This window comes from Periplaneta americana, chromosome 2 (assembly GCF_040183065.1).
Source record: "Periplaneta americana isolate PAMFEO1 chromosome 2, P.americana_PAMFEO1_priV1, whole genome shotgun sequence".
NCBI lineage: Eukaryota > Metazoa > Arthropoda > Insecta > Blattodea > Blattidae > Periplaneta > Periplaneta americana.
The window spans coordinates 185,045,474-185,060,789 of NC_091118.1; the positions used below are offsets into that span (position 1 = coordinate 185,045,474).

The window sequence follows — 15,316 nt, forward strand, 5'->3', positions numbered from 1 at the left end:
AAATCATTACATAACCTTACCGTTTGTTTTAAGTTCGCATTTATAGACTGGGGGAGGGGAAAAGACAGACGTATATCACGGCCTGCTGGAGTATAGTAAACACAGAAAACATTTTATAGCAACAATGTCGAAGAAAGATATTTTGGTGTTCCGAAGTTGCCGTCATTAAACAGAAACCAGCATGGAGATTTCATTGCAACTAATTATAAATTCGTCTTTCAGGTATGTAATAAACGATCTTCGCACAAAATAATGTACGATACACGAGCGGTATGTTTGTTTTCATGTTCTCGGAAATTAAAAAAGCTCAACTACGTTTCGCTTTTTCAATCTTTTCCTCGAACATGAAAACGTCAACATACCGCTCTTGTAACGTATATTACTATTATGCACTGGCACCAAAAAATGTATCTGTATAAAGGGCAAGTTTAAGAAAACAATTTATTTATTTCTTAATACTAAAAACCTCTAACTGAAATCACTACAACAATAACAAAAAATAATTATTGACAAAAGAAAATCCATTTTCGTATTTCAAAAAAAGTATTGGCACATTGCACTAATACATTCATAGGTCTCTGCAATATATTTTCAGTATCCTGTATGCAAGCCATTAGGATGGATGGCAGCTTCCAGACGTCTCGATATTGAATGAATAAAATTTGTCGTCGTTTCAGGGAAAATTTCAGATCATACATCCAAGAACCCTCTTAAGGTCTTCTTTATTAGATAGGCGGCGTTTGGCCTTTTCTTTTCCAAGATGATCCCACAAATACCCAATGGGATTCAAATCTGGGCTCTGTGGTGGAGTAAGAAATCTTCTGGAGGCATTTTATATAGTAGTCATTCTCTTGCTTCATAGCGGTGTGTTCGGAATCATTACCTTGTTGGAAACGAAAGATCCCATCCAGATCGAGTTTGTGCACACTGTTGGACAAAATATCCCGCAACACAACAATGAATTTGTACTGATCCATTTCTACATCAAGAAAGGTCAGATTTCTAACTCCTGGGGATGCAATGCACCTCCAAACCATAACATGCTCACCTCAATGTTTTACTGTTGGAACTAGTATGTGTTGATGAAATTCTGTGTCAGGTTTTCGCCACACTTTCTTCCATCCTTCAGAATCGAACAAGCTGAACTTCGACACGTCTGAGAATATGACAGTGTCCCAGAATTCCAATGGTTTTCCACAATATTCCTTGGTAAACTCAAGACGTTTCTTTCTATTTACCTCGGAAATATATAATTTTTGCTGGAAGACCTGTCATGAATATCACTAAGCAAGACATTCCGCATTGTCTTGTTAGATGTTGCGATGTCAGCAGCTAAAGAGGCAGCACTTTTTGTAGGTTTCTTTTGGGATAAACGTATGATGGTTCTATTCTCTCTATATGAGTTTTCATGGGCGACTAGAGCTCTGCTTGTTTCGTGTGGATCCTTGTTCTCTGTCTTCCACACCAGACTTAGACCTGGTAAACAACCCTTGTGAAGATATCCCTTCTGTTTAATTCAGTTTAAATAGCAGAAATGTGCGATTGCGCCACTGTGTCAATAATTTTTTGGTGATTCTAATCCTGTATTTTAATTTCTAGAAAGGTTTTTTTATAGTGTCTTAAATTGAACCCAGTACAACAAAATGGGGTGTGCTAATAGTTTTCGGAGCCAGTGTATATAAATTTGTATTCACCATTACAGGACTCCACTTGACATAATCTATTATTAACGTAAACAAATCAAAAGGGTATCAAAGACAGGACATAAAAATACTCTGAAGGTTAAAAGTCACATCAGATAATTCATAGAAAGATTTCTACTTTGTCGTGTTAAGTACAGAGAAATGCTGTAATTGTGCAAAAATAGATTTCGAGCCAGAAATAAACGTGTAGAGACTCTAAGAAACAACGTAGATTCTGCGCCATCATTTTCTATCCAAATATGCCAAGCACAAACTAAAAAATGGATGTTACGGATGTGATACTGGAACTTAATTTATAAACTATACCATTTTAATCAGTGGTTCCCAAACTTTTGATCCTTCAAGGCTCACAGTTCATTTCAGCGGACCCCCTAAATTGTTTGCTTAATTTAGAGCTATGAACATGTTCTACTCAAATATTTGCATAATTGAGAGCGATAATAAATTTTATTCTTAGTTTTTAATGTAAATACCTAAACTCTGATATAAATACCTAAACTCTGAACAGAGCTATTTTAGATAATGTCATGTCTTTGCTTTGGACAGTGAAACAAGGTTTTTTTTTTTTTTTTTTTTTTAACTATGTAAGTACAATCTATTTCCACCAATAAAATTACGTTCAGCACAGTATGTACGACTAAAATTAGTAGTCTTCTTTTATATTTTATGGTGACTGAACACCGCCTTCTATTAAACCCACACCTCATTCGTTTTACTTTATTTCATAGGTAAAAAAAAGACGGGTCTTAATTTTTAATAAAACATATATTTGTAGAGTTCAAAACTACAGTCAACATTATGGTCTTCATTTTCATAACTTGCCACAATTTAATTACTTTCTTTCGATATACCAAGTGAATTAATATTTTGTTTCAATTTTACTTTCCCTGATTCTGTAGACCGAAGTTTTATAAAAACAATTCCTTTAAAAATGTAGTACTGATCATCAATGCACCAAAGTTAATTTATGTAGTGTCGTACAAGAGTGACCCTCTGCCATTTCATTCATAGCTGTCCTTTTATTCAATCGTATTCGTTATATAGCTCTGGTGTGGTTACAAGATGGTTATAAATTCACGAACAAAAGGGGTCTTAAAAAAGCGGTCATGAACTTCTTAATCTGGCAACATTTTCCGATCAATAATAACTTTATTACGGTGTAGTTTTTGCGTGTTTCAACTGTGTTCTAAAATATGAAGTCTCCATCGCGAGGGTAATTACTTCCTGTTTCAAACATACTTGCGAGACATACAGCTGAAGCATTAACAAACTACACAACCACGGCGAAAATGATACAAAAGGAGTTGACTGAAATCTCACTATCACCGAGATGGCCTTAGTTCCGAACTGCGAACCGAAATGAGCTTACTGACTAGACACGCACTACTTCTATTTCTTCATTTTTTAAATATGGTTCTAAAAATGTACTACGGCTTCTTGAAGAACATTGTAGTGAACATTATTATCACGATAACATCTATATTGTAAGCTAGAATTTCAGTTTATCCCACATGAGTGGTTATTACATTCAGAATGCATGTTATAAACAGAGCTAGTAACTTCGTACCGATCTCGTTATTCAGGGTGCGAGCAGCCAGGAAATGGACATACAAAACGGGTGCCCTGCGCGACCAACACCCGCCTTGGAGTGCATCATATTCATGTTAAGAACCCTTACTGCCTGCAACAGGGTCACATCGGCAGTATGGAAGACGTTTGAGTAACAACATATTGTTCTACTGCAAATGTGACCGAAATTAATTCCCTGTATAAACACAGTAAGTTTCCTAGCACTTTATGTATGCATTCATGTATGTATGTATGTATGCGCATGCATGTTCAGTTTGTTTCCCTCTTTGGTTTTTACTTACTTGTTAGTAAACGTTTCAAGATATTTACGAAATGTATTATTTTATTATTAACCTATTATTCTGCATCATTTCTGTAAATGTTACACTCTGTGTTATATTTTATAGGTGTAAATGATTTAAATATGTATAGAGCAATTGTACCAATGCCAATCTATATATATATATATATATATATATATATATATATATGTAATAATTTGTATAGTTGTACATAAACTATGTAACTAGCTGTGAATTTACGAAAGTCCCATACGTCTTTCTTTTCCGGAAACGGGAATATTGCCTTCACGACGAGTTTGTTTTCCTTTCCACTGTACGTTCCTATTTATATGAGTAGCTGTCTTGATGACATCGTGCCTGGCTGGACGTACTCTGTATAGCGCGATAGCGATCGGTACGAAGTTCCTAGCTCTGGTTATAAACTTTAAATTGATTTTACCGCAATCAGAATGTATACACTTTAACTCGCTAAAATTAAGAAATATCCTAAATGGCTATACCTAGAGTAATAAAATTTTGCACACATATTCACAACAGGTGTGCATTCATGTAGACATTTTATTAAGAATGCTGTGGTTTTTTCATGTCGGGCAAATACACGTTCGAAGTTATTTTCTTACTAAAGAAGTATACTGACATGGAAATAACACCAACGCACCATTTCAACATACGGGGTCTTGGTTTTATTTAAAAGTTTTAAGAAATTGATTATTTCATATTACTATGCCCAGATAAATATTTACTAAAAATATAAATTATTTCAAAATAAAAGAAAAAAGTTTTTTTTTTTCTGGGTTCACTTTTCAACATAAAAATGTGGACAGAAAATATGCAGATGTATTTCAGCAATATCTAACCGATATAAAATGTTCAAAAAGATAAAATGACAATTGTAGAAATTACAAAAATTCAGTAACGCATCACCTTAAAACACCGCGCAGAGAATGGGACCCCATTATGGAAACCCCAAGTGCAAATTTCATGGGTGATAAGAAGAAACCGCCTGGCAGGTGTTCTATGTCTGTCTTAAAAGACAACAGTTTGATATATGTAAATCAGGAAGAGAATACCACCAAACGTCACAGAGAATAAGTCTCTCTCTGCGATTAAGGCTTCAGGACTGATTTATTTTGTCCTCTTCAAGTTGAAGACGTAGACATAATGGAACCGAAATCTTCCAGCTCTTAGCGTTGAGGGATTTTGCTATGGATCCACTGGTACATTAGGTTAGCAGGCTAACCTAATGTAGCTAGGCTCTAGTTGCATTTAACTAGATAAGTATAAAGATGCTCAAGGGATGAGAACCGAAGAGATGGCAGCAGCTCATAGTCCATAAATTACACAACTCGAAGAACAGGGCGACCAGACAAGGTGCTGAAATGCCTTTGGAAGATAAAAATGGTGAAAACAGAAATTTTATTTAAAAAAAATAGAAAATGGGCAATTTCACGATATCCTCATGTAATTGCATTATTTGTATACCTAAATGTTGCGTAAAGTCTATCTATGCTTTTGTTGTGTGTTGCTGAACTGATGATATCTGTGGCAGTTTATGAAGATACCACCTCATTCTAGAGCCGAGGTCATGAAAGCATGGGGTTCTACCTCCATGCCCCGCAAGTGCCTTCATGGCGTGTGACGGGGATGCCTTTACCTTTTACCTTTACCACATCATGCTCCCACGTCAATAGAAACAATGATCAAAGGCATGATACAGTTCACTTGCGGCCGAGACATGATGTTGAATACCTAGTCGGAGGTCGTTATTACAGGTTGGACATCTGCCGTGTCACTGGGGATGCATATATCGAAATTGTTTGAATGTAACATAAAACGCACCAGTTTCTGTATCAGACATCAGTTTTTTTTTATTGAATTATGGTTACTTTGAAATATGTGCTCTTTTATTATGTTAAAACCAACAAGCCGGACACGGTGTACAAAATGTAATCCACATACCTCCATTTTGCAAAGGAATTGCAATGAGTGATGCGCTATATTTTATTGTATATTATATATCACTGCCACCGGGTATATACCCAATTGTAGTGTTTAAAAATACATACATACACATATCGTAAGCAGAATGTTTCGAACAAGACAATTTCAGTATCAGATTTCTTAATCTGGGTGAGTAAATTACGTTTTAGCAACTTGTAGTTTTAATAATATTATACTCGTACATAATTAGCTGTGTGATTATGTCGAATCGCCGATATTGCGCTGTCTCTATAACCCCGCACATAGCCAAAGCTGCAGCTTTTCGGTGGAAACAAATTGTCCGCCCAGTACACAGAATGAACAGTGAGTAATGCCATCAATTTCAGGAGGTATTCTTTGAGATATTTCAAACAAAAAAGTTTAATACAATTTTGCTTCCTTTTCGAGATAAAAACTGTTTTATATGAAACATTTCAGCGCGTATTGGGAAAGTCTTTGTATTTTTCAATTTCCAATATGCTCAGTCAATTTAAGAGAGCAGTGTATTATGATAATAATAAATGATCGAAATAATATTAGTTTCGTTCTTTAAATGGCAGGAATTTGACCCCAACAAATGTAACATTTTAAAATTCATTTTCAGAACGAAATGTTACATTTGTTCAGATAAAATTTCTGCACATTTAAAGGACAAAACTAAAATTCTTTCAATAATTTATTATCATAATATACTGCTCTCTTGAACTGAGTGAGCATACTGTAAATTAAATCAGTAGCTTTCCCAAAATACGCTATGAAATGTTTCATATAAAATAATTTTTCTTCTCGAAAAGAAAAGCAAAAAACGAGCAAAATTGTATCAAATTTTTTGTTTGAAATATCCAAGGAATAACCTCCTGAAATTAATGACATTACTTACGATTCATTCTGTATATCACGACATAAACATCTCTGAAAACAATGAACCAAGACACCTACAGTGTCAGCAGTTAGATAATACAATGGACTACTCATGTAATCACGCAATGATGAAATGCTGGCCACTAAATAAAACCTGTTTACATATGCGTACTTTTAATTAAATACTTTTTGTTTCTTTTTAGTTTTGATCTCATAACTTTTAATTATTCACTGTATTACCTTAATAATGAATCATTTTTATCCTAATAAAGTGATTTATCAACAGTAATCTCACTAGAAGTTTTGATTTATCTAGAGAAAATCAAAACTCGAGTGCGATTTAATTGACTATTACACGATTAGAAGACAGTATATAAAGATTAGAAGTAACGAAGTACTCCAATACAATCAAATATTAATTGACTTACGAAAATACAAAACTGTCTTCAAATTTGTACCATCTCAACATTATAAATATTATGCTAGTAGATGGCAGTAGTGTGTTATGATTAACTGTTTTCTTGTTATCAGTTATTCAGTTGTGCCAACTATGGAATCTTCATTGAACTCTGTGGACGGTTACTGGTCAAGAAGGCTTTGTTGATTCAGTTTCACTTTTATTAAAAGTTGCATTCCACTTCAATTATCCCGATCCCAGTAATCAACGTCACTTGACAGATGGTTTTCTATAAATCTTAGTATTAAACAATCTCTGATACGTGACTATTCATAATATCATATAGCAGAAGCTATAACATAGCCTAAATAATATAAACGAGTGTTAGAAAAGTTTTAATTAGGGATGATGAAATAAACAAGAAACGTTTTAATTAACGATGAAATAAAAAATAAACATGAATAATTTTAAAAGAAACAATTATTGAAAGTACAATTTTCAAATTTGAATGTTTTAGTGGTTGGTGGTTCAGTTGATGTTATATTGGACGTGTGCGTAAAAGAAGTGAACTCGTTGATGTACATGTTGTATCCCTCAACTTACTCAGGATTTCCGAATGGTGCTCTTCATTTATTTGTAAATAGGGTTTCAGGGAAGATGCATAGCTATGACGAGTGATCTTTATTAATTCTTGTTCTTGAATGCCAATGAGAGTCATATTTGAAAGTGCTGTGCATCGACTGGAGTGGTTTGTAATTTTCTGTTTTTTGACGTCCAGACAAGTGCAGTTTCAAATGTTGGCAAACAAAGAAACAAATGCTAGGGTAGTGATAAAATTAAACAAATGCTAGGGACGCGATAAAATTGTGCGATAAGCATCCATGATTGGTTGAAAGATGTCCTTTCGTATCGTTTTATTGGTCAAAAGTAGTGTGACGTAGTAAAAGTGTAATAGTCATTGTAAAAGCTCTCAAAATAATAGGCCTAAATTTTTTAAAATGAATTTTAAAAACTTTCGACAAACAACTCATACTACAGAGTTTTACACAAATGTCCATTTAAAAGCCGCATAGAATATTTATTATGTACAATTCAGTTCAGTATCAGAATGCTCAACTAAATGCATGAGATCTACCATTTTTAACATCCTGATGAAGTTCATTAATTAAATTCAGTCCTTTACAACTACAATACGTCCGTGTGGACTGAAGTCCTCTTATTTATACTCGTATTCATTCATTCAGGTTCTGCCCAAGCGCAGGTCTTTCACTGCAAACCCAGCTTTCTCCAATCTTTCCCACTTTCTGATTTCCTCTTTGTCTCCTCATATGATCCATATATTTTAATGTCATCTATCATATGATATCTTCTGCCCCGAACTCTTCTCCCGTTCACCGTTCCTTCCAGTGCATTCTTCAGTAGGTAGTTTCTTCTCAGCCAGTGACCCAACCAATTCCTTTTCCTCTTCCTGATCAGTTTCAGCCTCTTTCTTTCTTCACCCACTCTTTCCAACACTGCTTCATTTCTCATATTCGTATTGACATGTATTTTTGTCAACTCAATGACGGACCATTGTAACTCAGAAACCACATGCATTAAGATGGGGTCTGTGGAGTAATAGTTAACATGTCTCACAGTAAAACTAGCGTCGAAATCCTGGTTGAGAGGGTAACTTTCGGCGTTGGACTTCGGACTCATTTCATCATCTTAATTACACTCCCCCTCTTTCACCATCTCTGTTTCTTTCCCATATTTTTGGCTTGCGTCCGATATAGTCGGCAACGTGCCGGCACCGAACTTGGGCCCCGTGATATGTGGACATTAATAATTCTATGTACCGTGGGCTCTCCCCTGGACTTATGGTAGCTCGTGGCAGAGGGATTGAGGAATCGCGGTGATGTCTGCGTGAAATGTGAAAGGGATTCTGCAGGCTCTAGGCTCATTTCGTCATCTTAATTACACTCCCCCTCTTTCACCATCTCAGTTTCTTTTCCATATTTTAGGCTTGCGTGCGATATAGTCGGCAACGTGCCGGCACCGAACTTGGGCCCCGTGGTATGTGGACATTAATAATTCTATGAACCGTGGGCTCTCCCCTGGACTTATGGTGACACAGGGGTTGAGGAATCGCGGCGATGTCTGCGTGAAATGTGAAAGGGATTCTGCAGGCTCTAGGCTCATTTCGTCATCTTAATTACACTCCCCCTCTTTCACCATCTCAGTTTCTTTTCCATATTTTAGGCTTGCGTCCGATATAGAGTCGGCAACGTGCCGGCACCGAACTTGGGCCCCGTGGTATGTGGACATTAATAATTCTATGTTCCGTGGGCTCTCCCCTGGACTTATGGTAGCTCGTCGCACAGGGGTTGAGGAATCGCGGTGATATCCGCGTGAAAGGGATTCTGCACCACTAGGGCATGACGGGGGCGGCTCGCAGGGGAATCTATAGCGGGCGGGCCTATTGACATTTCATTCCGGGTAGTACAATGGGCCCACCCAAGCAGCCTATCTGTGAGGGCAGTCCCAGCCATGGTCCTCTTCTCAAAGGGGACTAATGAGAAAAACAGCAAGGATAGATTTTGCAAGCTAGGGAAAGAAATGACACTCGGGAGGAAATTAAACACAGAATAAATATGGGAAATGCGTGTATTATTCGGTTGAGAAGCTTTTATCATCTAGTCTGCTGTCAAAAATCTGAAAGTTAGAATTTATAAAACAGTTATATTACCGGTTGTTCTGTATGGTTGTGAATCTTGAACTCTCACTATGAGAGAGGAACATAGGTTAAGGGTGTTTGAGAATAAGGTGCTTAGGAAAATATTTGAGGCTAAGCAGGATGAAGTTAATGGAGAATGGAGAAAGTTACACAATGCAGAACTGCACCCATTGTATTCTTCACCTGACAATTAGGAGCATTAAATCCAGACGTTTGAGATGGGCAGGGCATGTAGCACTTATGGGCGAATCCAGAAATGCATATAGAGTGTTAGTTGGGAGACCGGAGGGAAAAAGGTCTTTGGGAAGGCCGAGACATAGATGGGAGGATACTATTAAATGGATTTGAGGGAGGTGGGATATGATGATAGAGACTGGATCAATCTTGCACAGGACAGGGACCGATGGCGGGCTTATGTGAGGGCGGCAATGAACCTTCGGGTTCCTTAAAAGCCATTTGTAAGTAAGTAAGGGAAAGAAATTACTATCCGATTTGTAGGGCCAAATTAGAAATGCGATTCATTCAGCCTCCAGAGATAATACTGTTTGCTATCGAAAACCATGCAATTCTACAACTCTTAAAATTATACGAGTTACAAGAAATTACAGGTTTAATTTTATATAAAAATAAGCTACTTTTTAAATACATTAATCGGCACATATAGGAATCATTATACATAAATTTACATTCCTAAAAAATCACACTGATCAAGTCTGTCCTCGCAGGTAGATTTGATCACTCATAGAATTTTTTTTTGTATCTATCCAATGCGGATACTTGACTTTCCGTCATTCACCCAAAACGTCCCTATCTAGGATGACACACCGCAACTGTATATCTTTCTCCCGCAGTAGCGTTGCCTTCGGTGCATTATGAAAGGCGATCTACGAGTATATAGCACTGCATAATTACTGGAACTATGATGGAATTCCGGCAGGGGAAACGGAAGTATCCCACGAAAATCTACCACCAAGCACGGTCCTTATTCGCAAATTCCACTTGAACCAACTGGGATTCGAACTCGAATAAACAAGCGTGAAAAGCCGACTATCTAACAGTTGCCTAAAAGTGCGCCATGTGAAGTATAAGTATCAACAAAATGGATAAAATTGATCTATTCTGGGTATATTGCCATCATATGTTTCATACTGCATTATTGTATCTTCTCTTGGAGACATTACAATTTAAAGATATTTTCAAAGATAACTTGTATAGACATCTAAGTTATAAAGAATTAAGCCTAAGCAATTTGGTAAAATTGCAGTCAGTCGTAACAGCCTTTTTTTTTTCTTTTTATTTTTCTTGCAAAAATGACCATATCTCATGGCTCAATAAAAACGACAATAATTATTGAAAAATGGCGGAAAACAGCTTAAATTTCTAACACCAAATGAAACCTTAGGGCTACAAATTCCAAAAATCTCACAAAATGGATGATTTTTACTTTCCACAAAGTAGCACAATTATACTTTTGTGTACGTATCTACCAAAAAGCGTACGAAAAGCCTCAACAAACCAAACCTGTCACTGATCGCTAACTTTTTTTCATATATTGGCAGCACTGCGGCTCACATTTCAAATGCCATCCACTGGATATACTCTCAACCACAAGTGGCAATATGTGACTGAGAAATATACTTTTCAAATGCTTATTCAGTGTAATTTTGTGGAAATGACTGAAATGCTAGCCTATATATGAAACGTAATCTATTTACTTAATTTAGGTCTTGTGTACATTTCTAAAGTTATTCCATCTCTTAATTTAATGTGATCAACAGCCTAAATAAAACTCACGGAAATGAGATATGTGGTGTGTAGCTAGATCAAATATTCAATCATTTTTAAGCATAATGATTAGAAATGAAGTAGTTATGGAAGAAAAATATTACATAAAACTAGGTGATAAAATTTACCACAAATTTGTCCAAACCCGTGAATAAACTGCTGTAATATTTATAAATAATGCTAAATGAATTAATATTTTGCCATATTATCGAAAAATAATCGTACTAATACAAGCATTATGGATTAGGTAAGAGTTACTTACATACAATAAGACTTTTTTTTTTAGAAGTAGACTTTCATTTTTTTCACTGCGCTGCAATTTAACTCCAATGTTTTGGGACGACATACAGGTTCCATCAAGGCAAATTGGTAGACCTGAAGCGTCTACACTTGGCTACAAGTGTCAATTGCAAACTAAAAGAACTTCATTAGGATAATTACAGTTATATTTCTTTTAGAAACCAATTTACATGCCCGGAAACTAAATAATTATTTCAAAACGTACTTCAGAGACCTAATATCTAGGCTACGTATTTTCTTTAAGTTCATCCATTTGTACGACATCGTATGTCTGTGCAGAGAATATTGTCAAAACTGAGCACCAGGCCTCCATCTTTCTTATAAAAGAGACATCAGTAATGTACCAAATGAAGATATAAGAGTTCACAAACTAATCTACCAATATTCTACCTGAAAACTTCATTTCTTCCTTCCTTTCTTAAGTTTCTGACAGAACACTGTACCCTCAGAAATACATGCACAAAATGGAAAAATAGTATTATGTGGTTCACTAATACACAATTTAGTAACGTAAATCCGGTGTAGAGGATATAACCGAAAGGAAATTATAGGATTCAAGAAAAATCATAAGTTACCCCTGCTCTTCTTTCCCCGATAGCCAACGCAGTGACGAAATGCTGTCTTAACACGGCGAAAAGCATAAAAAAAATTCTGCACTGAGAACGTCTTAAATCATACACAATTCTGGAAGTGGTTAAGGTTTCAAGAATGTTTAACTTCTAAGAGATAGCAAAATGAACCCAGTGGGCTATAGTATTCAATACCAATTTAACTGGTTGTTTTAAGTTTTATTTTACTTACATAGTCCTAGTAAGCTTATATTAAATTAATTTTCATCATTTTACTAGCTAACTCAAATCTTAAATTAATTATAATTGATTGAATTAAATTAGCTCATAAATTAAGTTACTACTTTACCTTATAGGTTTATCTAAATTTAAATAAATATGTAGTCTACTAGTCTTTAAAACTTAACTGAAGAATATAGCTGGAGAACCTTTTAAGTGTAGTGTAAATATTTGTAATTTAAATATGTATTGTATTGATTAAGGCTGGTTGAGTGGAAGAGAAGGCCTTATGGCCTTAACTCTGCCAGCGAAAATAAAACATTATTATTATTATTATTATTATTATTATTATTATTATTATTATTATTATTATTACTTTTCTCTCTTCACTGAAGTAACTTAATGACGATTCACTGTACCCTTATAGAAAAAACATGAGCAAGAGGGGGCAGTCTCATTCGTAATTAGTAATTTAATCCTCGAAATAAATTATCGTAAAAACGAAGGGGCAAATACGACCAAAACTTACTGTGCGTAACATTATGAAATTGGTAAGGGTTCAGGGCTGCATCACTCCGCCCTTTTGAAATGAAGGTGGTGGGTACAATGGAGCCACTGAAGCAGAAGCGACTAGAATAATCAGAAGTCTATTATTTTTCTAACCACCATGGAACTGTATTGCTATAGTGTAAATGTAGGGAAAATTACGAATGATTTCATATTTTCATATTTACTTAAGATATGAAATGCACTGCTCGCATCGAGAGCAATGACACCTACTTCTCTTACACTTAAAATAAATAAATATAGTACACAAACGAAGACTGAAACCTTAATAAATCCCAGGAATACACAAAACCTTAGTTCTAAAGAGGATTACAGCAGCTGATGCCCAGTTTACTGCATTGCTTTAAGAATTTATAGCTGTTGTGACAGTCTCTCAGTGCGCAACTCACGAACATCCCTCTTAAGGAAATATAAAATGGCAGTTCGGGCCTGCTTCAACCCTTACCAAAACGACAATTAAATTCTTACCCAGTAAGGAGGGCAGCTGTCTCGGCAATCCAGTATCGCTGTAGATTAGCATATCGCCGGGGGCTGCGTCACCGTTCTGGGTGCCTCCCCGACCCGTGGGGTCCACCCCACCGACCTGCGACAACCCCGCCACCGTGTTTGAACAGGGATCCACAGCAGCAGCTACAAGATCTAACCCACTGTGAAAACTGGGGCTTTTGGGTAGGCCAAGAGAACTGGTATTCGCGGTGTCTCGGTAAAACATAGCCCTAGCGCCGGGCCCGGCCTCACTGTGCACCATCGCACCATTCACCCCGCGAGATCACCACTCACACTACACAATACACACCACACCCGCTACATGTTGTCATAGCAACTTCATGAGCCGAGACTTACTGCACTCGCGAACACACTGAAGAGAACTGACAGATCGTACTGGACGGCGCGCTTACAAACATGGCGGCTGCACACGCGCGCCTCTCAGCGACGGGAGTTATTACTACTTCGCGACAGCCACGGTTGCTCGTTAACAAAGAGACGAAATAAACCACTGGAAAGTTTCCAATAAGCTTCTCCTGGTGATTAACAAGCTACGAGCAGAACAATAATACGGAAACGTGCACAACACGTGTCTTTCGCAAATACAACCAATTTCAGAGACGGTTCAATAACCTAACGGATCCCTGGCATACTCAGACGCTGCAATGTAGAACACGATCAATAAAATTAATTCTACCGCAGAAACGACATATTTTTTAATGCATATCATGTTGTTTATATTATATTACGTAGAAAACCGGTACACATTTATATCATACATTTTCAATACAAGGTTGAAGTCCGGGTAAATGTTGTGCACCTTACAAAAAATACAATGATTGTTATCGCCCATGAAGCGATGGAGGAACCAACTTTCAATCTGAAACGGAACATGTCAAGGGGCCTAATCCATAATCGATGATGATGATGACGACGACGGCTATAATAGACAAAATACATTATGAAAATTGAAGCTCAGAAGATCTTGAAGTACAAAAACCTACAGATGCAAATAGCCATGGTTGATGACACGTAATTTAAACACAACAGCACCATCACCAACACCTGATAACTGATAACGCCATAATGATAAGCAATGTATGTAGACCATATGAACAAAAATCAGACCAATATTATTTGTATAAAAAACCATTACATTTCTAAATGAATACTGAGTCCTCGATATTATATTGCATGACGTTGACAAAGAAGTAATAACACATATCTGTAAATTTGTAGGTAAATCAAAAGTTTTTTAAAAATTAATTTCTCCTAAAATAGACAAACTTTTTATATATGTTCCTGCTTTGCAACCTCTTCTACTCGAGGACAAGACTGTCCAATTTTCTGAATATAATAATAATGTAGTTAATCTAAATAATATTGTAGCCTAATCCATGATGATGATGATGATGATGATGATGATGATGATGATGATGACGACGACGATGACGACGACGGCTATAATAGACAAAATACATTATGAAAATTTAAGCTCAGAAGATCTTGAAGTACAAAAACCTACAGATGCAAATAGCCATGGTTGATGACACGTAATTTAAACACAATAGCACCATCACCAACACCTGATAACTGATAACGCCATAATGATAAGCAATGTATGTAGACCATATGAACAAAAATCAGACCAATATTATTTGTATAAAAAACCCATTGCATTTCTAAATGAATACTGAGTCCTCGATATTATATTGCATGACGTTGACAAAGAAGTAATAACACATATCTGTAAATTTGTAGGTAAATCAAAAGTTTTTTAAAAATTAATTTCTCCTAAAATAGACAAACTTTTTATATATGTTCCTGCTTTGCAACCTCTTCTACTCGAGGACAAGACTGTC

At 36.2% G+C, this 15,316-nt stretch overlaps 1 protein-coding gene across 6 annotated transcripts in view; it reads right to left on the minus strand.

The window, feature by feature from the left end:
* wrd (Protein phosphatase regulatory B subunit well-rounded) overlaps positions 1 to 15,316 on the minus strand; it is a 309,843-nt gene that overhangs the window by 166,869 nt on the left and 127,658 nt on the right. Inside the window, exon 1 of one of the 6 annotated variants that reach the window (XM_069819096.1) lies at positions 13,437 to 13,836. The exons of the other annotated variants lie outside the window; for them this stretch is intronic. Within the exon in view, the coding sequence (XP_069675197.1) occupies positions 13,437 to 13,716 (280 nt within the window). The 5' untranslated portion in view covers positions 13,717 to 13,836. Of the gene's footprint in view, positions 1 to 13,436; positions 13,837 to 15,316 lie in introns of those variants that run through there. 6 annotated transcript variants of the gene reach the window in all.